This window comes from Sminthopsis crassicaudata, chromosome 1 (assembly GCF_048593235.1).
Source record: "Sminthopsis crassicaudata isolate SCR6 chromosome 1, ASM4859323v1, whole genome shotgun sequence".
In the NCBI taxonomy this organism is placed as follows: Eukaryota; Metazoa; Chordata; class Mammalia; order Dasyuromorphia; family Dasyuridae; genus Sminthopsis; species Sminthopsis crassicaudata.
This window is the reverse complement of record NC_133617.1, coordinates 739,430,632-739,453,497: the sequence shown is the minus strand read 5'-3', so window position 1 is coordinate 739,453,497 and position 22,866 is coordinate 739,430,632. Positions and strand designations below refer to the sequence as shown.

General features: G+C 35.3%; 1 protein-coding gene across 4 annotated transcripts in view; it reads right to left on the bottom strand.

The window, feature by feature from the left end:
• LOC141551991 (protein C-mannosyl-transferase DPY19L1-like) overlaps window positions 1-22,866 on the bottom strand; it is a 121,608-nt gene that overhangs the window by 15,642 nt on the left and 83,100 nt on the right. For 3 of the 4 annotated variants that reach the window (XM_074284305.1, XM_074284304.1, XM_074284306.1), the window contains exons 14-19: window positions 22,086-22,187; window positions 20,349-20,420; window positions 16,866-16,915; window positions 9,837-9,882; window positions 2,980-3,099; window positions 1,909-2,083 (exon numbers count right to left, since the gene is read on the bottom strand). In XM_074284305.1, coding sequence (XP_074140406.1) covers window positions 1,909-2,083; window positions 2,980-3,099; window positions 9,837-9,882; window positions 16,866-16,915; window positions 20,349-20,420; window positions 22,086-22,187 — 565 coding nt within the window. The remainder of the gene's footprint in view (window positions 1-1,908; window positions 2,084-2,979; window positions 3,100-9,836; window positions 9,883-16,865; window positions 16,916-20,348; window positions 20,421-22,085; window positions 22,188-22,866) is intronic. The other variant, XM_074284307.1, reaches the window with a different exon arrangement.

The window sequence follows — 22,866 nt, the reverse complement described above, 5'->3', positions numbered from 1 at the left end:
ATGCCCAGGCCAAATGACCACTTGCTGTGTATATTCTAGGGAGGATTCCTTTCATGGAGACACTGAGCTTGGCTGCCAATGTGGGTTCCTTCCAATCCTCAATTTTCACAGCTCTGACAACCTCTATACAAGATAAAGGGATGAGGCAGCCAGGCATTCCATAGAGTGAGTGCTGGAGTCAGGAAGAACCAAATTCAAATCTTCAAATCTTTCTTGAGACCCTACACAAGTGTTTACTTTAAAATCCACTGGAAAAGAAGCTTTACCAAGAAAACCCCATAGACAGCATTATTAAGCTATGGCCCAGAGGCCATGAAGAGTTGGATACAACAATGATGATGATGGAAAGGTGGCCTAAACAGCAATGATGTGCTAGAATGAGGAGGGCAGAATGAGAAGGGGTGTCATAGTGAGGAAAATACTTCGGTTCGGGCAACCTACGGCATCCCTGGAGGCCCTCACCTGGGCTGAGTGAGGCCTCTTTCTCACAGATACATCCTTGTGGGTATGTGCCCACACACATCAATGTCAAGGATGGACCATTTTTCTGAGACAGGTAATCCCTACATGATGAAGTCTTCAACTCTTCAACTGGCTTGTATACTTTCTGGAAGCTGCTCTAACAGAAAGAATTCATCACCCACTGTTCAACTAACAGATTTATTTTCAAGGCAGTCCTTGGACATCAGACCTACAGACATTGGGTTCACAGCTGAAGCCTAACTGAACAAGACAGGGCTTACAATCCACTGTCACAGCCTTTAAAAATCTGGTAACTGAATTCTACCACAATACAAAAATTAATATGAGATACTGGAAAATAATGTATTTTCGGGAAGATCTCTGTTTAAAAATATTACCCATGTGACCTTGGACAAACTGGCTTCCCTAAACTTCATAGAATTAGGTACAATGGAAAGCTAGTTCAACTTCCCTATTTTTTTATTATTTTAAAACTTTTATTAATTTTTTCAACAACAGTAATTTCCTGATACATCTCTCCCCCCCAGCATTAAAACAAGGAAAACAAATTAAGCAAACTGACAGTCTGCACCCTTCATTTCTAATTTCTCTCCTCAAATCCTTACATAAGTTAAAAGTAAAGTCTAGTGAATTTCAATGTCCACATCTGGAAAATGAGGGGATTAGATTAGAGAGACTGATGATCTAATGTCCCTTTCAGGTCCTATGTCTCTATGGAAATCCGCAAAACTACTATGATTTTAACACCTCTGAAACGAATTATTTTTATGCATAGTCTGCTTCCTATTTGGAGTGAAGGACAAATTGGAAGTTTTACTCCAAAAACATCTTCCTAACTAGTTTTTCACAACTTGAAAGGCCACTATTTTAGAATGCAAAGTCTTTGTGGCAAGGATCTGTTCTCTTCTAATTTATATTCCCAGGACCTAACACACAGTATATGCTAAGAAATACTAGCTGAACAGAAATGACTTCATTTTTTGGATTGTTTTTGACTTCTACTCTAATGAAAATATCTCTGTGAAGAAAAACATAAAAATTCTGTAATAGATCACAGTTGGAGGGGCCCCAAGGTACAAGATATTTCTCAGGAAAGACTAGGCTGAATAGGAAATCGTGGTTATTTTGTAAAATGTGAGGGCATAAGTAAATTTCACCAAATAAAGATTAATCACCTACATGTACCATATTTTGTTAACCGATATAAATATGAAAATGACATATTCCTTTGTCCCCAACTCATTTGGGGGAGAAGAGCAGCATTCCACAAGGCAGAATGTCATCCAAAGTGGTCTAGTGCTATCGGTGGCAGTGAGAGAGGAGAAAGCAAAAGCTATGTGTCTCACAGTTTTGCTTAGTTCTGGGTCTTCCTTTAAGGAATCCTTTTAAGCCCCAGGAATTGAGACCCTTCCTCCTTTACCTTACCTGGCCTGGTGTTCTGCCTGATCCACTGAAGAAGCTCCTCCTGTGGTGCATTACTGAATTCTCCTATTATGCTCCATTGGCTCTGAAGGTTTAACCAACCTTGAATTGACATTACCATTAGAAGGGCTAAGACAAAATTCCCAAAACGAATTCTGTCAAAGAACCGACCAAAGAGCTGAAATGAAAGAAATCATTCATTTGTAATTCAAGTATAGAATACTTTGGAGCAGATGACAAAATCTACCTTACTGGTTAAAGCCAAGACAGATCACAAAGGTCTAATATGTTACACTATATGTCATTTTCTTCTTTGAAAACAAAGATAATTTGGGGGTACAGGATGAATTCAAATTTGAATTTATTAATTATTATTATTAATTATTAGAGGATTAAGAGATTACGATGAGAGAATATTTAACATTTCTAAACATGTCTTGGTCCAAAAGCCTAAATGAAAAACAGCGAAATATTATTTCAAACAACTAAGGATAGAAGTATTTTAGAAATGAAGTCTTTAGTATTCTTGTGTCTACACAAGTTACCATAAACTGAGGAACCCACAAGTAAAGGACCTGGCCTTCTGAGGTCTCCAGGTTGTTCCCTAGGGCCTAGTCACATCAATTACCATGCTTATACAGGAACACTTTCCTGCTAATCTCTTTTCTATCTCTTATTGCCCAGATCATCTGGGCAATCATCAGCCCCATTTCCTAGGGATCTAGGCAGAAGCAAATCCTTCCAGTAGCAGGGCTACCTGAAGGGGATTACTAAAACCTAAGATGACAAATGGTGGACATAAACCTGATTGTTCAGAAAAGCTCCTCCACAAAAATCTGAATTCCAGAAGGTTGCATTCTGCAAGAGCAATCAGTTTGTGAAGCATCTGTAGCCATGGAGAAAAAAATTCTAAAACAGATTAAGCTCCTTGAAGTGATTTTATGTGAGATGCTATTGTAATGAAAAAATTAATTAAATTTTAAAAACAATTCCATATTGTCCTCTGTTTTGGAAAACCGCCAAACCCATGATAATTAGTCATAATTATACTTACAAAAGTAACAACCACCTTACCCGTTTAGAGCAGATCAAGGAAGCCATAACGCTCATGTGAGGTGTCAAAAATAACTTCAGTCTCATAATGAAAACAGCAAGAATGGCAAACGCAAATAGCTGCAATTCATGAAAAACAAGCTACGTAAAAAAAGAAAAAGGTTATATTTTCACTTTATCATAAAAATACTATGCTTCTCGTATGTGGGTGTTTTTCTCTACTGTATTCCTTCCTAACCTATTGGGGACACCACCACCTCTCCTAGTCTAGTCTCCCAAATCTGCAATCCCATTCTCTTCCTTGACTCCCACACACAGACCCCACAGATCCCATCTATTACTAAGTCTTAGTATTTCTACTGCAACATGGGTCACACGTCCCTTGCCATTCAGAGCCACTACCATCTCTGTTCAATATTTTATTAAATCTCACCTACTCCATTACTCCATTCTTCTAATTTTCTTGTCTCAAATCTCTCTCCTCTCCAATCTCTCTTATACAAAGCTATTAGAATGATAGTCACACCTTACCACCCTCCTCAATAAATATTATTTCTATCACCTCTAGGATCAAAATAAAGCCCTGTGTTTGACAGTTGAGGTTTTTCACCTCCTTCCTCTGTCTAAGAATTAGATATAAGAAATATATGCCCTTGTATATATTTTCTCATGATCTGGCTACACTAGCCTACTTGCTTTCCTATCAGCCTGATACACTTTTCCTGTCTCTATTTCTTTATACTAGCCGTCTTCCATATTGCCCCTGTTCACCTCTGTCTTCACCTCCTTGGCTTCAAGAATTCTCTCAAATGCTACATTTTGAAGATCTTAGTCCCTGCCTTGCCACTTGCTATTTCTCCTCTACTTTCCACCTACTCTGCATCCTCCAGGAGCCCATTTATTTGCATGCTACTTTCACCCCTAATATATAAGCTTCTAGAGGATAGTACATTTTCTGTATTTTTGCCTTTTCTCTGTATCCCTAGGGCTTAATATAATGCCTGGCACAGATTAAGCACTTAACAAATGCTTATTGGTTAACTTAATTAAGACAGACTAAAACCATATTAGTTTTCTTGGCTAGTCTATCACACCGCAGAGTCATAATGAGTTTGCAGTCCACAAGAGCCCCAGGCCTTTTTATGATGCTCTCTCATTATCTTCCACTTGTGAAGTTGATTTTTTTTATTTCAAATGAATTTTATTAGATAATATCCAGTGTTCTAACCTAGTGAAATCTTTTGGCATCTATACAGTGACATTTATATCTAAATTTTTGTTCTCACAATGATTCTGAGAGGCACATCATCTCCCTTTTTATAAATAAGAAAATTCAGATAGAGAGCAGTTAAGTGGTTTTCCTGGGGTCATACAGTTAATAGGTAGATGGGATTAGATTTAAACTCAAGTCATCCTAACTATAGATCCAGAACTGAAGCCACTGAGCCATGTCAAATATCCCTCGTCCCTCACCCTTGCATCATCTGCAAATTTAGCATGCATACATGCCTTTATCCAAATCACTGAAAATGTTAAACATCACAGATACATGCACAAATCTCTGGAGCATTTCACTGGTGACTTCCTTTAAATAGCAAATCATTAATGACTACTCTTCAAATCAAGCCATTGGCCCATTTTATTCCAGAGTTCTTTTGCTAAAATACAGGTAAATGATAAGAGCATTGTATTAACCAATCAGCCTACTAAAATAGCAAAGTTAATTTCTCACGATAAATTCCTGATGAAGCCATCATAACTCTTTGTGATCATATTTTTTCTAATTCAATTTTATTTTCAGTTCAGAATTATCTCTTTATCCTCTGCCCCTTCCCCACTCATTGAGAAAACAAAAAAAAAGGCTTTTACAAATATGCAGAGCCATGCAAAATGCATTCTCATATTAGTAATATAAAAAACAAACTCAAGTTAAATAGAAACGACTATATGCTTTATTTTATCCTTTAAAGTCCATCATCTCTCTACTTGATTTTACCTGCTATGTGGGAAGCATGCTTCATTGTGGTGCTTTGAAACTATGGTCAATCATTAAGTTCACTGGAATTCCTAAGTTTTTCAAAATTATTTTTACTGTAATTTTATAACTGTTCTCCTGGTTCTGCTCACTTCACTTTGATTTAGTTCTTTTCATGAATAAATGAAACCATTCCCTTCATCATTTATTCTAGTACAACAGTATTCCATTACATTCATATATAGTAACTTATTAAACCATTTCCCAAATGGGGGGTATTCTCCCCTTGATTTCCAATTCTTTGCCAATGCAAAAAAAAAAGAGCTGCTTTAAATCTCTTGAAGATGTTTTACACTTCAGAAGTGCCAAACCTCATTCCTGATTCTCTGAAGATCACAATTCTGCCCCAACTTCTATTTGTTTTCAAGCACTCTTTGTCCTGAAACACTATTTTATCTTGTTTGTGGGGGAAATCTGGAGAGCTTGGAATTTTGACATGTCTGCCATTTTCTTGGAATCTTCCCCCAAAACTGTTTATTTCAACCAATTTTTAGCTGGTGAAAGTTTTCTAATAAATCATCATCTCCTCTGCAAAATCAATCATTTTGTTTCCTCTTTATCCATGTATATTCTTTGAATAAGTCTTTTTCATATCGTATCCCTACAGTGAGCATCCCAAGTCATAATGGACAACCTTGCTTCACACTTGATCTTGCTGGAAAGACTTCTAGCTCATCATGCCTGTTACAGATAATGATTGCTCTTGTTTTACGTAGATATTAATGTTTGGCATGACTTCTCACATGTAATTGTTACACTATTGCTTGTCTTCTCAATGAGTGGGTGGGGGCTATAGGGAAATAATTGGGATCTCAACATATTTAAATTTTTAAAAATGTAATGTTAAAATAAAATGTAATATTAATTACAATTTTTAAAAATCTTTATATGTTTCTATGCTGATAAGTAGTTTGGTCACTTTATTCTCTTGGTTACTTTTATCTTTCTCTCTTTTAAAAAACTCAAAAGTTGTACTGATGCTGTTCTAGTGGCAGTGCTGAGAGTTGGGGTGTGAGAATCCCCTTCTGGTCGGTACAGGTTTAATGAGAAAAAATTCACAAACCCAAAATATTAGTGTCAAAAAAGGAAGTTTTATTGACAATAAGAAGTCAGCTTTGCTAGGAAGACTGACTTCCTCAGTGGCAAAATCCTGGCAGAGAAATTAAAAGGGTTTTCACTGAGAAAAGAAGGCCCCCTCCCCCTTTGGAGACTAGTATGGTATGGAAGTGATTTAGGATGTATAGTAGAAGATAAGGAGTTCACAATTGATGATCTCAATTTTTGAGTGAAGATCTCTGCTTAGAGTCAGGGAGGGCAGATTAGGTAGCTTGGGGAGAAAAGAAAAGAATTGGAACGAATGCTGGGAGAAGTCAGAGAGAAAGCCCATCAGTAGAGAGTAAAAGAATTAGTGTGCAGCAGGAGGGCTAAGTCTAAATTACACAAGATAGGTTTAGAATGGGCCCAGTCAGCACAGTTGTGTGACTTTTCTCATCCCTGTTTAGCAGGGTGCCTACAGGAATAGAAAGTGAAGATGTCAGGAGAGCTCTATAAAGGAATGATTGATGGAAAGTAGGGCCAGAGATTGCAGGGAGAGGACAGTACAAAGTTAAAGTGGTTAATTATAATTCTGAAAGGAAGAAACTGAACCCAGAATAGGGTAATGAATGGTCTGGGAAAGCAGGGGAAGGTGAAAGAACTATAGATCATGAGCAAAGAAAAGTTTGTTTTTTGGTGGTCAGACAGATGTGCACCAAAATAATGATAATAGTCTGTAAATGATAACACCACAAGGATATGGCCATCCCTGGGTGGGGTTTCAATAAACTAGACACACAGACCTGGGAGATAAGATCTATGAACCATGAAGTAGAAATGCTTAAGCAGACACCAATATGTAAACCAAGGTCCCAATGTACAAAAGTAGCACTATTATCTCGACTCCTGGAAGGCGTGCCTTTCTTAAAATGGCTCAAGACTGTATAAAAGTTTTTGGCTATTCCATTAAACTTAACTACACTGAGTTTAAACTCCCAGACTTTCTTCAGACAAGCAATCATCTAACTACATCTCTCCCTTATATCCTGTTCTTGGGAAGTATATTTCTTGAAATCAAGTACAAGACTTTATATAAATCCATATTAAATTTAATCAAGTTTTGTAGCCGACACAGATATTTTGCGAGAGCCTACAAAGATTCTGCAATCTAGTGCATCTGCTATATCTCTTCAAGTTGTGACTTCTGCAATTAGAATGCCATCTCTACCTTTCTCCAAGGCATTGATAAAAATGGTAAAGAGCATAGTGGGGCAGAGAACATTTCAAAAGTGATCTCTTTTCAGTATCAACTATACTGTTAGGATTACTAAGTGAGAACTCAGGTTTTCTGGACAATTACAAGGTGAGAACTCAGGTTGACTTGATAGAGGGGGCAAGCTCATTGGCTGGGGTGGTTCTTCCCAGAAGCCCTTGCATTATCCCACGCCCATTCTCTGGGAGGATAAAAAGAGACAGCACTGGGCGCAGAGAGCAGATCGGCCTGGAGAAGGATAAGAGCTGGAGGAGATTCAGAGCCAGGATTCAAAGAAGGAAGACTCTGAATTGCATCAGGCTTGACGGGGCTCTCTGCAGGAAGGGAAGTCACTTCTTTGGACAAGAGTTAACAGCAACTGCCTGGAGACAACGGTTCTCTACAGGAAGAAGAATCTGTCGGAGAGATTTGAGTAGAAGACACAGCAGATCTCTTCCCAGAGAGCGATCCGGCAGCTTCTGGAGACGACAGCTCGCTACACTATACAAAACATTAATAACTATCCTTTGAGTCCAGGTATTCTATCAGTTTCAAATCAAATTGCATTTGAAAATCTAAGTAAACTATTACCTACAAAATTTCCATAATTTACCTAATAGTTTGGTATCTTTGCTGAAAAGGAAATAGGCATAAGTTGATATGATTCACGTGTATATGTTTAGGTATATATGTACACACATAAATGTGCTTTTGTTGCTACATAAAGTTTATTTCTAAATATCTCTCCACTCCCACACCTAACAGCTGACATAATATGCAATACTTCATACTCATAGTCCTTCAAGTCTTCAAAGGCACATTTCTTCAACTGTCTTCCAGAATTGTTTGGCTATTAAAATTACGGTGTTCAGGTTTATTTTATTTTTTTATCATTTAATTTACACTGCTGCTGTTCAGTGTGTCTCATTTTCCTAGATACTGCCCTCTGCCATAGTTCATATACATCTTGCCATATATTTCTGAATTCTTGACCTTTTTCCACACAGCAATACTATGTACTATTAAGTGTTTAACCACTTTTAAAGCAATAGGCATATACTTGGTTTCCAATTTTACCCAAAAAGTGTTACTATTATTTCCTAAAGATGAGAACTTTTTCTTTGACTTTGGTATCCTGCAAGTAACAAGCAAAGTTGACATTACTTTAAATTTTGCATTTTTATCTCTAGTACTTCATAGAGTGTCTACTAGCACCACAGGCATTTAATAAATTCTTGTTGATTGACTAGTCTAGCAATGAGATCTGAGTCAAAAAGATACTTTTAGCATTATTTCAATAGTGTATTAGTGAAACTATCTTCCTGTCTCACAGAATGAAAATAAGTTTTATTCATTCCTGATAAAGCCCCCTTGGTTACCTGACAAGTATCTCTCATTTAGCGTACATATTAGTGCTTAAAGACAGTCTGAAAACTGATCGATTCTTCATAGCAGGAATGGAAGCAGTAGGTCCACAGGACTGAGGCCGTTTTTCATGTTTGTTAGTTTCAAAGAAACTATTGACTAATGGCCAATCAGTGGGTGTGAACATCTCCGCTGTTTAATCTTAGACAGTGGTTACAGTGTATTATCAGCATTATGGAATCTTGTGCACCTCTAGCAAAACCTTTGAAAACTCAGGACCACCTCCACCATGATGCAGCACTGGGGTAGAACTTTTGTGAGGTTAAGTTAACTTTAAATTGTAGCTCAAGAAACACATTTAATGTGACCACAAATCCCAAGGTTTGATTTAAAACCCCATATTACACGAAACTCAAATTCTGTAAAGCATCACCTATTACCATTTCATTCATTTTTTAGTAACATAAATTCAGTATATTAGGAAATTTACCCTCCAATCACACTTATTTCCCTTCTCTAAATTTCTTTTGCATGTATATGAGGTAGCACACAATTATATATACATGTAATTGTAAATACATATTTATATGTAAGTGTAAATATTTGTGTTCACATTTATGATTTATATTTACATAATGTAAACTTTTATATGGCCCTGTTTTCTTATCGTTTCAATTGTGAATGTTTTGCTTTCCCCAAAAAGAATTTATAAAAAACAGTATGCTACATTCATTTTATATCCCTAAAGTGGGTAGCACAATGTAATATAATATAATCAGTAGTAGGTGCTCCATACATTTTTCTTAATCGACATATTATCATGTGAAAAAGAATGTTATAAATCCTCAGTGTCACAGTTGCCAAGCCCTGATTCTGGGCTGGTTATTTAAGACATTAAAAGATCATTATGTCAGGATCATAGATGCCAATCATATGTGAGCCAGTTTATTTTGATGGTCATTCACTGCACTCTTCCTCTTAATCTACTGCAATAAAGAAGCTCGAGAAGCAGGTAAAAGTTTCTAAGGAGTTCAGTGTAAATATACTATGGGAAGATAGAGCCAATCACAGCTAAAGATAGAAAGTTAATGGCATCATATGAAGGACGTCTCACAATCATCTCTTCCCCTTCCCACTTCTACCCTCACGTTTCATCCTAGTCTAGATATACCCTAATATAGAGAAGCTTACCAGAATTGTGGGTGGATTCTTTGACTCATCCTGTTGAAGTTGTTTTCTGGAATTAAAAGAGCACATTCTATTTATTCAATTTTAAAAGTACCTATTAGTAAACAAGCTTAGCCAAAAAAAAAAGTTCTAATAAAATAGGTTATAAATTAATAATTATAGTAACTTAAGTGAGCATATTTTAAATTTGTCTAATTAAGGCATGTTGAACAGGGAAGCTTATTTCCTTCTGTCTGAATATAATTTTCAAAATAAGAAAATTTAATGAAAAAATGTTTAGATTACAATCAGAGATACTTCTATATTTAGAAACTATAAACAAAAACTTCTCAGGAAGACAGTATCTTCTGCCCCATTTTAGGCTAGGCTTACAAAGGATAAAAATGCCCTTTCTGCCTTTCTTTATAGTGATAAATATTTCTTGCTCAAAGAAAGGTACACTTGGGGACTTAAGCTGATTCTCATTAAAGTGATATATTATTATAAACTTCTGATATTCATAATCAATGATTTACTTATATACTATATTTTAATTCAAGTAATAAGTTTAATATGAGAATCAATGAAAAAGAATAATATTTAGAAGCTTGTTGCTAATGAAATAGTTGAATATGTTCTCTGTGGAGAACTATACTGCTTTAAAATCTTTTAACCAAAAAAAAATACAAAATATAAAGTAAATTTTCAAATTCTCCACAATGCTTTCCCAGATTCTCTTTCTGGAAGTCATCTTTCCTCATGATATTACAATCATCTATTTAGAGTTAGAAGAAACTTAGATTCCAATTAATCCAACCTTCTATTTATACAGATGAGAAACCAAAGCCTAATAAAGTTAAGTGAACTGCCTAATTTTACACGAGTAAATTAACAGAGTAAAGTTTGGAACCCTTCTTGGGTTCTAACCTACATAACACTTTTTGTCTTGTAATAAAGTTTAATATGTATATCATATTCAAGACATGGCAAATGAAGTGATGAAGTGAATAAAGGGCTGACTGGGAGGTTCAAAAGATGAAGGTTAAAATTCTGGCTCTGATTGGCTAAGGGACTACATATACAAGTCCCTGAATATCTCAATCTCAAAGCAACTCCCATAATCACAAAGGCCATTTAGTATAATTCCAGTAAAAACAAATACAACCTATAATCATTCAGCCTCTGCTTGCAGACATCCATGGAAGGGTCATCCATGGAAGGGTCAACTACCATTGTGTGAGGCAGCCTATTTCACTCTGGGGCAGCTCTAATTCCTAGGAACCTTTTTTTCTGACATTAGGCCTGAATTTATATTTCCTACCTTCTCTTCATCACCCTGATTTTGTTTTCTAGAACTAAAAAGAATAATTCTAACCCTTTCTCCACATGAGCAATCAATGCTGTTTACTATTTATCTGCTCAATTCTCAAAATTGCTTTGGAAGAAGAATTCCCACACCCTTGAAATTGCATACCCTTGATTTTTTGGTGGATATGTCAGAACCTTCCTAACAGTCTGCAAGTTAAATTCGCTCTGCTTCTTCTATAGTGACTAGTACAGCACTTTGTGCATACTGGGAACTTAGTAAATGGTTGTTGAATGTATCAGAGGATGAGATATTATTGAGATGAAACAGGAGCTCATAGTTCATATGAAAATTGCCTTTCCAACATGCTTTACAAGAAGCTGTCAAGCCTCTGTGTGAATAACTCTAGTGATGGGAAACAATAATACTTAAAGAAATTATTTGCTATTATAAACTTATCAAACACCAACATATGTTAATATCCCCATATAAAGGGGAAAATGTTTGTTTGAAATCACGATTCTCTATTACATATTTCTTCTTCTTATATTAGCTCTAATATGCAATTCCTTTTGAATTTACTTTTATTTTCTTGTATGAATTTAAAACAATGCTTTATTGATCCTCCTTGTTCTCTTGGTCATCCTTCCCTCCCCCTTTTCCTAATTCCCTAAAATAAAGCTTTAAAATCACTCCACTGTAATAGGTAAGCACAGTCAAGTAAAACAAATGTACACATTTTTCAGGTCCAAAAATATATATATTATTTAGAACCTCTGGTCCAATCACCTCAGTTAGGCCAGGCCTGATTTAAACTGGTATGATCATGCAATAAAATGAGGTGTATCAGTCAATCAAAAAGAGGAAGTTTACTTAGACATAGCATGAATAAAATATTTAGGAAGGAAAAAACATTAACTCAGTTGACTGTTGGCCATACTGGTGTAATAGTCAAGGTTGAGGAAGAGCAACTGCTATCTCTTTATAAGCTGGCTTTTGTACATGGACCTGCCAGAAGCCAGTCCAATTGCTGATATTTAATCTCCTCAATCAATTAAATTTCAAGAGTACTTTTTAATATCTAGATATTGCTCCTACTACATCACAGCCCTTGGTTACAAGAACCAAAGACCTAAAGAAATTTCTACATTCAAATAGCTTTGGGGCAACCAATAACTACATGGGCTTAATTTTAGGGATATAAAAAGCACAAAATAAGCAAACTCAATGGCAGAAAATAAAAAGCAAAACTGAACATGAAAAAAACAATTAGAAGCAATAAGATGGTTGGTGCAGTAGGTAGTGTCTGGGTCTTGAAGTAAGTTCAAAAATCTGTTTCAGACACCTACAAATTGTGTGACTCTGGACAAGTCACCTAAGTTCTCTGGATCTCAGATTCTTCACCTGTAAAATGGGTCATCCATCATATCTAATTTAAAATTCTAATCGGGTCTTCAACTTCTTTCTTATCTTTTTATTGTATTTGACTAGGTCTGAAAGGAGATATAATGAGGCCTCCCAACCATTGCTGATTTTTTTTTGTTTCTCCTTGTAATTTGATTAAATTTCCTCATTAAATTATAATTCCTTGAGTGTCATTTAGTGCATATGGAGTATTTCTGTAATTTAATTATGCTATTAAGTATGATTTAATTCCCTTTATCTTTTATTTCTGTTGCCTCATCTGAAATCATGACTGTTTGAATTGGCCTCAAACTTAAAATTTTGCTTCAGCTAATGTGTGTGAATATATATTGTAACCTACATATTATGGTTATCCACTTTCTAATATGTTCTACTATTTTTTTCTCTTTTAATGTTGCGTTCATGCCATTCATCTTCATAATTTTGTTATCTTTTTTTTCCTATCTTTATTCCTTTCTTTCCTCTTTATAAAGAGGATGGTAAAAAAAAAAAAAAAAAGGAATGCAAGCCGCATGAGTCGCCTATAATTTAGAAGTGATCTCCTATTCCCCTGTCTTTCTTCTTTTGGCTTCTCCAAGACCCTTTTCTTTCTTTGCTTTAACTCCCCTTTTAGGATCCATCTATCACAGATGAAGTTGTTGCAATAAATATCTCCCCAACTTGCCTTCCCTCTTAAAAAATACTTCGTTGCCTATTTCCCTCCAGAATTTGTTGAATTTAAACACAAAAGCTTTGTTACATATGTTCCACTCTCCTTTATCTAAATCAGGTAAGAATAAGAATCATGTGAGCTATATTCTCCACACCTCTTTCTCCATGTTTTCATGCTCTTTTTTGCATAATTTTGAGAAGCAGGAAATTCTCCATACCTTCTTTCTTATTCTATGAAACATGAAGACATAAAGTGAAAAGAAATTTGTCTCTTCAAAGTGCCATTAAAGATACATTTTCTATCCCCTGCCAACTCTAGCATGACTATGACTGCAGTTCTTTTTGATATCTTGTCTTTGACCCGGTACCTCTGGAAGTTTTCAGGCAGGGTATCTTAGGAGGTGACTAGGGGATTCTTTCTATATCAATCTGTCCTTGGGTTCTAATAGATTCAAACATTTCAGGTCGTTTGTTGTCATTTCATGACTTTCAGGGAGTCTAATGATTTTTACATTTGTTTCTTCCTGACCTGTTTTCCAGGTCAGTTGTTTCTGATAAGAGAATTTCTATTTTCTTTTATTTAAAAAATATTTTGGTTTTGTTAGGCAGGTATTTAATAAATGTTTGTTGATTGTTATATTTGCTGTCTAATCAATTCTTTACTTCATTCTAACTTTCGCTAAAAGTTTTGTACCTTCTTTCTAAGTTAATAGATAGCTATTTCCAATTCTTACCTCCAAAACTCTTACTTCACTTGTAACTTCATTTTTTATGCTTTCATTTCTTCCAAATATTATGCCTTTTCCTGAGATAATTTATCATTCTTATGAAGTTACTTTCTTCCTCTGGATTCACTTTTTGGTTATTTTTTGACTCTCAATAATTCTTCATGGTGTTTGCTCTCTTCTGTTTACTCATTAGACTTAGTTCCCAATTTAGGAACTTTGTGCCTCCTCATGAGCTCTCAGTGGTAGTTAGGCCCTGCTTGGTTCTGATCTTGTTTTCCTCAGTTTTTGCCACATTTTAGCTCCCCTGGTAGTCTATGCTTAGGTCCTTTCCACCTCTACAGATTGTCCTAGGTCAAAGCTCTGAAGCACTCAGGGGAACTAATCCTGGCTCCCTCAGAGCATCCAAGTGAGATTTCAGCTCTCCAATTTCTACAAGATGCAATAGTTTTATATCCTAGAGCCAACTAGAACCAAATTCCTTCACTGATAACCTTTGAAATACTTGAAGAAAATATTAATCTCCCCACTCTTACTCCTCTGAAGTCTCCTCTAGGGTAAACTACCCAGCTCTTTTGATTGTTTCTTGTATGGCACGGTCTCCAACCTCCTCTTCATTCAGATTGCCCTCTCTAGTTTCACTACAATTTGTCACACAAAACCGAATACAACAATCTAGATATGGCCTATCAAAAGAAAACATAATGTGGCTATCACTTCCCTTAATCCAGACACTTTCCTGCATTTAATATGGCCTAAGATCCTCTTTTTGACTGTCTACAATCTACTAACAAAGTGAAAACACAACCTGAATTTTTAAAGGAATAGTTTGAGGGTAGGAGCTGTTTCTGTTTTGTCTTTGATTCTCAGAAGTCAGCTTAATTTCTGGTATAAATTAAGCACTTCACACTTGTTGAATTAAATTGAAGGTGAATATCCAATCCAACCTTTCCTCCGTGTGTACAGTTAGCTCTTTAAACCCAAGTGTGAACCTTTATATTTTATCTATACAAAAATTTCCCTCATGAGATTTGGATCACAGTTTACCTTAGCAAGATCCTGGTGAAGCCAGAATGTAAGCAATTGCTTCTCAGTTTCATGAACTGGGTGAATTTAAAGCATGGCATCACTGTATGCCTTTTCCGAGTGAAATGGCCTTCTGTGATCATCGAGTTTGACCTCTACACATCTGACAAGTGGTCATGCAGTCTGCTTAAACAGATCCCTTCTATGAAATGTCAATCCCACTTAGATGGCTTTAACTCTGAGGAACCTTTTCTATAAAAAGCATTTTAATCTTCCTCTTGGCAATTTTAGATATTATCCTCACTTCTGTTGTTCAGGACCAATCCAAATGTAATCCCTCTTGCACATGACAGCTCTAAACCTATCTAAAAACAGCTTTTATGTCCTCCCTGGGTCCTCAGGATAATCCTTTCTCTGATCCACCAGAATAAGAATTCCAGGCCTTTAGGGATATTTTTTCTATATATGGTCCCTGGGGTCCTTTCTCTACTCCATTTCCAGTTTGAAACCATTTAGATCATATTCACAAATCTCCAAGGCAAAATATCTTACCACCCTTGACCCATAGTTGCTTTATAAACAAATTAATAAAGTCAATTAAGCTATTCTATAACTTCTTTCATTACAGGTTAGAATGGCATTGACCTAAAGTTGACTCAGATCTAGAGGAATAAATATTTTTCAATGGAATTTTAAATGCCAATCGTAACATATTATTCTATGACCACAGATTCAGAGCTAAAAAGTGATCTTAAAGGATAGGTTAGTCCAACAATCTTATTTTAAAAGCTCCCAGAGAATCAAAGAACTTGTGCAATGTTACATATCTAGTCAGTGTCAATGCCAGACTTTTACTAAGACATTCTTGCCTTCAAAACTCTATTGGAAAATAGTGTACATATGTGTGTTTATTCACACCAAACTTTAAAAGAATTTAACAAAGTATGAAAGTAGGAATTTAAATGAAATTACATTATAAAAAAAATTAAAATTTAACAAAAAGATTCAAATAAGCCTCTAGCTATCCCATATGTGTTATAATATAGAAACCAGTTCCTTTTGTCTTTGACTTTAATTCAGGACCAGCACAGGTCCAACATCCTGACATTCCAAGGAAAAAGTTATTTTACCTTTATTGTCTTAACTTTTTAAAATGACTTTTTCTAATTCCCTGATTTAGTAATATTATTATTTGCATATATATATGGTACTTTCTCTACCAGATTAAAATTTTCTTAAGGCAAAGAATGAAGCCCAATACCTAACAGCAGGATTTGGACTATAAATACTTCAAATTTCTTAATACTCAAGAAAAATTAAAATTGATAAAGAATTAAGGCATTATCAAAGGAGGTCTATAATAAAGCAGTGATTTTTAAACATTTTTTTAAAAAATCATTTAAATCTAAATTTCTAAAGAGAAATGTTCAAAATGACACCTGAGATACTTGTTGGTGCTAGGATAAAAGTATTCTTATTAATTCTTAAGAACACTCATAACAGGGAGCAGTTAGATGGCACAGTGGATAGAGCACCAGTCCTGAAGTTAGGAAAACCTGAGTTCAAATCTGGCCTCAGACACTTAATATACTGCCTACCTTGTGACCTTGGGCAACTCATTTAACTCCAATTGCCTCAGGAAAAAAAAAAAGAACACTTATAACAAAACTCAGGGTCAATTCAAACTAGAAACTGCGAAATGTCAACACACAGGAAATATAAATCCAAATACCCATGAGAATGCAAAATAATGACTAGAATCAATTTTTTTCAATGAGAATGTTTTCAAGTTTTGCACACACCTCCTCTTTAGATATTAAGATTAATTTTAAAATTTTAATAATTCAAATATTCTATCTTAGACTATATTAGCTGAGAATAGGTACAGATGTTAAAATATATATGTATATTTTTAATTACCTGCTAAAAGTTTCCCCTGTAGATAACACATATAAAATATCAGGAATCACCTATGAACAGAATCCAAGATTAAGACCTTCTTAAGCAGTACTTAACATAATTTTCTAAATCAAAAATCTTACTCCAAAATCAAAAACAAAAACAAAAAAATTTAAAGCTGCTAAAAATATGACTAATTGCACTTATTTTGTGCAAAGCACTTTGACAAAAATTAAATCATTTGATATCCACAACAACCTGCAGGTGAGCAATTCTTATTTTACAGATAAGAAAACTGAAGTTCATAATTGTTAATGTGCCTTGCCCAAAGTCACACAAAAAGTCCTGCACTTTGGGCACAACTGTAAATTATCTCTGGCTTTCTGAATCACCCGAGCAAGCCTAATATGGTTTGTCCCACAGGGTTTGATCCTCCTCTCTTCTCCTTCCACAATATTTGATGATATCCTCAGATCCCATAGATTTATTTATCTCTATAATTTGATGATTCTCATATCAAATTCTCCAGTCCCAACTTTTCTGCTGCCTTTCATCTCTAAATATATGTATGTTTACTAGACATGTTAAAAAAAAATACAAAACTGAACTCATCTCTTCCTCTAACCAGGAGTCCTCAAACTACGGCCCACGGGCCAGATGCGGCCTTACTGAGGACATTTATGCGGGACAACATGTTATGGCAAAATCAGACTGGAAGTTCAATCTAAATTCGCATTAGCAACACACACTTCCAGCACTGGGCTGAGACAGAGTATGAGGCGCTTCAACAGTCTAAGGACAGTGAACTGGCCCCTTATTTGAAAAGTTTGATGACCACTGCATCTAAACCCTTCTCCTTTCAAATTTTCTATTATTTTCATTACTTTATTATTTTATTTGGAGCACCTTCATCTTCCTGGTCCCCCAGGTATCATTCTTGACTTCTCACTCTCTCTCACCCCCCCAGATCTCATCTGCTGCCCTGTCCTGTCAGTTCTACCTTCATAACTTTCTCATATATGACAGTCCTCTCTTTCCTGACACTATTATCACTCTGGCACAGGCTCTTATCACCTCATACCTGGACTACTGAAACATAACACGAGGGCCTGTTCGTCTCAAGCCTTTCCACTCTAATCCATTCTCCTTTCAACAGCCAAAGTGATTTGCTGAAAGTAAAGGTCTGACCATTCAACAAATGCCAGTGGTTTCTTCTCACCTCTGGATCAAACAGAAAATCCTCCATTTGGCATCCAAGACCTTCATAACCTGTTGCCCTCCCTACCTCTGTAGTCCTCATTCCTCTTGTATCTTGTGATCCACTGGGATTGGCTTTCCCACCACTTCATCAACAAGCCACTCCATCTCTAGACATCAGGTCTTATTTCTGGGATCCTCCACAGAGAGAACACTCCCTTCTTGCTTATGCCTCCTGGCTTTCTTCTCATCCCTCAAGTCCTACCTTCACAGAAAGCCATCCCCAATCCTGCTTATTCGCTAGGCTCCCTTCTGAGGTCTGTCTCCCATTTATCCTGGGTGCATGATTGCTTGCTATCTTCCAACCTCTTGGGGACAGAGACTGTCTCACTTTGTATTCTCAGTGCTTAGCCTGGCTCAGAGAACACATTTAATTCTTACTAGCCAATCACACACTCTAGGGTCACTGCCTTGGTTACCATCTGGCTCCCTCATGTTTCTCTATAAAGATTCTCCCTCTGATTCTCTCATGGTGCTGAGAATTTGAGGAAATCTTCAGGACCACTAACGATGGCCCCATGCTCACCAAACAGGCTATTTTTGAAATCATGAAAATACATTAAGTGAAGGTAATTTAAGAATTTCTAGCAAGTAATATTTTATTTTTTGCCTTACACCTTTTACTCTTGTAAATATTCTAATTTTTTCAATTATTTAACATTTATTTCCTTGCTCTTCTCCAAGGGACAAACACACAAAAGCAAACAAAGTTCTTATAATAAATATACAGAACCAAGCCAAAAAGAGTCCTAACTTCAACATTTTTAACAGCAGGAGTCAGACAGGTTGAAAGAGCTCAAATGTCTCTCCCAAGAGTCTGAAGAAATATTCTAAAAATAAAGGCATCTTCCTATGGGGAGTATACTTAAGACTGAAGGTTTATACTAAAACATGGATGACTCCAGCTCTATGGATATGCTTGTGGTTAGAAGTATAGAAGCCCATTCTTCTTCAGTTAACCAGGTAGGACAGAGTCCTCCTTTCATATTCCAACAGGGATAGCTGTATTAATGTCTGGTTTCCAATGTGAGAGGTTTTATATTTTCTAAGAATGGGGCCTATCCAGGTATATCTTGAGAAGGGATGAAAAGTTCTACCACTTCAGAAAATAAAAATTAGGAAGCATTTTTGCATTGCTTCCCTCTTGAACAAAGAGATATTTTAAAAAGTAAATACAGCTGAATAATAAATATAATTTTAGAATTAATAGATGACTTAATTGTTTTAATTCTCTTTTTGCCCAACAGAATATGGCAACTAATGGTAATACCTTTAAGAATATAAATTCATTAGTAAATGATGATGGTAAATATTATAATTAATATTGCCTATTAAATCAAGAAGTGTTAGAAAGAAAAAAAAACAAGTATACCTAAAAGCTTGGCAAGATGTGTGATCAAATAAAATCATCCTGAAAGCATTTAAGTGTGAAACCTGGAAAACAACAAATCCCTGAAACATGGAATTGATCTTTAATATTATTCTACAGAGGTTACTGCTCAAAAAACCATATGGTAGATAAATGTTATCAACCTACATTAATTTTCACACAGGTATAAAAAACATCAATCTCATCTCACCAGGGTTTATTGGGCTTTCTGAAAAACTTTTAATAAGGCAGAAAACTATCAACTGAATCTCATGTTATTTTCAATAGATTCTATTCTGATGTTGTAATAGTGAGCATGTGTAATAAGAAAAGGAAAAGACCAAAAAAAAATTAGTTCTAAACTGTTTAAACCATTAAAAAGAAATCTCTGTGGGTATGGTTTATACTTGATAGATATTAGGTTTTTGTTAAGGATGTGCAATGATCAATTATGAAAAATTTAGTTCTTTTCAGTGGATCAGTGATCCAAAATAATCCCAATAGATTTTGGACAGAAAATGTCATCTGCATCCAAGAAAAAAAAAAAAACTAAGGAGACTGAATGTAAATCAGTATATACTATGTTCATTTCTTTTTTCTGTTTTTTATCTCTCCCATAATTTTTCTCTTTTGCTCTGATTTTTCTCTACTAAAATGATTCATAAAGTAATATATATTAAAAACAAATTTGCCAGAAAAAAAGATAAAATGTACTTTTTAATTAAGTTGTGTGTGGGTATTTTTTAAAAAGTAAATAATCATTGTTTTTAACCAAAAAAGTTCATTCATTAATTTCTAACCTAATAATATTTTCTGTCATTATAGTGCATATATTTAGCAGGATAGCAAGAGTGTAAATTGGAAAAAGAAAAACCTACCTTTCTAAAGATTAAATAAGAAATCATAGCAACAACGGGAAGCAATAATGTCTTTGTGTACCTCAGTGGAGTCTGAAATACAACAAATAATTTTAGAAAGTCTATGAATTTGGTTTTATTCCCTATAGAAAAACATGCGGGACAAGGGGGGTTTGATTAGTGAATACCATAATAAAAATTCCTGTAAGAAAAAAGGCTATGATATATAAGGATTAGAAATTTTATTGTCTCCTTGGATATAAAAGAATGATTTAACTAGTTCAACTGTTATTTAAAAAACAGGAATATTAGAAATATTCTACCAAATCTAATGCTAGAGCTTGAAAACACTAATGCTGAATTATTCCTCAATTCTCTATCTGATATTCTTGGTTGTCATTAATACTCATAAATCTTGGGCTGAAATGTTAGCCTGCTCAAGTGTTGGTCTCTAAGGTTCCTTAACATCTAAGATCCAATGATCCTAAAAGTTAGTAAGACTTAGAGCTTAAGAGACAACACAATGTATTAAATAGATCTCAGAGACTGAAGTGAATTAGACATGAGTGTAAATCCTATTTCTGACACTTAGCTGTGTGATGCTGGTCAGGTTACCTCAATACTGTGTACATCAAACTTCTCCTTAGGATTCGACTAATAGGTAATGGGATGGATTGGAAGTCATGGAAGAATATGGGGAACTATCTAAGATAATGAAATTACAGAACCTCAGCTATAATAATAAAAAACTGCTGAAAAAAATTATAGATAAGTAACCTTTAAAACGTGTTATTCTGATACATAATTTAATATATTAAATAACTTTTTATCCTGCTAAATTAAAAAAACCTGGGTCCTTGTTTTATCAGGTACTTATAAAGCAAATTTGTCAATGGTATGGGCTTTGATTTCCTAGACCATAAAATGGCAATATACTGCATGAGGGCAAAGACCTCTATTTCATTTCTACTTTGCAACTCACTCAATGCCAAAATAGTATTTTTTTTGGGGGGTGGGGGGGCTGAGGCAATTGGGATTAAGTGACTTGTCCAGGGTCAAACAACTTGGCTGTGTTAAGTATATGAGATCAGATTTAAACTCAGGTCCTCCTGACTTCAAAGCTGGTGCTCTATCCCCTGCGCCACCTCGCTGCCCTCCAAATAGTATTCTTCATAAAAGAGGTACTTGAGAAATAATACATGTTTGTGGGTAAAAAAGATGAACTATTAGCCACCTCTCAAATATTATAATTTTATGATGTTAAGATACAAGATCTGTGTAATAGCACACAAAGAAGGAAAGAAAGAAAAATTCAAATTTGTAAAAAAAAAATCAACAAAGATCTATTTTAAAAATATAAAGCACTTAAAAAATGAGGTTTATTTCAAGATTAGCGATATCTATTTCATTACAGAATTCTACTTGAATTGAGTTTTACTATTCATCATAACAAGCTAACAATATATTTTCTTATAAATACCTTGTTATTAATGTTAGAATTCCAAATATGTATGATTTGAAATAAACTTGAATTTCTTTAAAAGATATATGCAATACATATGATTTTTAATTCAGACTGGATTCCTTTCAAATTAGACATAATTCCTGCAAGTTTTCCCTCCCAATGAGTAAAAATGTATAGTCACTAAGGCAAAAACTATAAATCTACACATTCTTGAGGGTGTAGAATCAAAGAATAATATTTTTTAATGCCTATAATCCTTCTAAAGAAGGAAAACTGAGAAAAAAATGTCTTACCTCTTTTTCCATAAAGTCAAATTCAGGAGCACAAGTATACATTAAAGTATCAAAATCTGTGTATCTTAAAATTCTGGCAGTTATGAGGTCACTAAGTTGAATCTGGCATGATTAAAATAAAATACATCAATCAATAAACATCTATTAATTACTTACTGATCTAAGCACTAGGGATTATAAAAAGAGGCAAGATGGTCTCTTAAAAGAGCTTACAATCTTCTGGGGGGAAACTACAAACAAATAACTATGTACAAAACAAGCTCTGTATGAGACAAATAGGAAATAATTAACAAAGGAAAGGCACCAGATTTGAGAGGGGTTAGGGAAGGCTTCCACTAAAAGGAAGTATTTTAATTGGAACTTAAAGGAAGACAAGTGGAGAGGAGAAGAGAGAGCTTTCTAGGAATTCAGGACAGCTAGGGAGTGTGCCTGGAGCAGAGAGATGGAGTGTTTAGTTCATGGAACAGCCAAAGGCCGGTGCTACTAGAAAGAATACATGTAAGGGAGTAAGGTGTAAGAAGCCTGCAAAGGTAGAAGGGGGGCTGGGTCATCAAAGAGAACATCAAGTCAAAAATTTGTATTTGATCTTGGAGGCAACAGGATGCCACTGGGATTTACAGTGGGTTCAGGTACTGGACCTTCACTTTAAAAATATATCTTAGGTGGCTAAAGGGAGGACAAACTAGAATGAGGATGCAGAAGCACCATATTGCAATATGCTGTCCAGGGGTGGGGTGATGAGGGTCCACGCTAGAGGGCTGCAGTGTCAGAGGACAGAAGA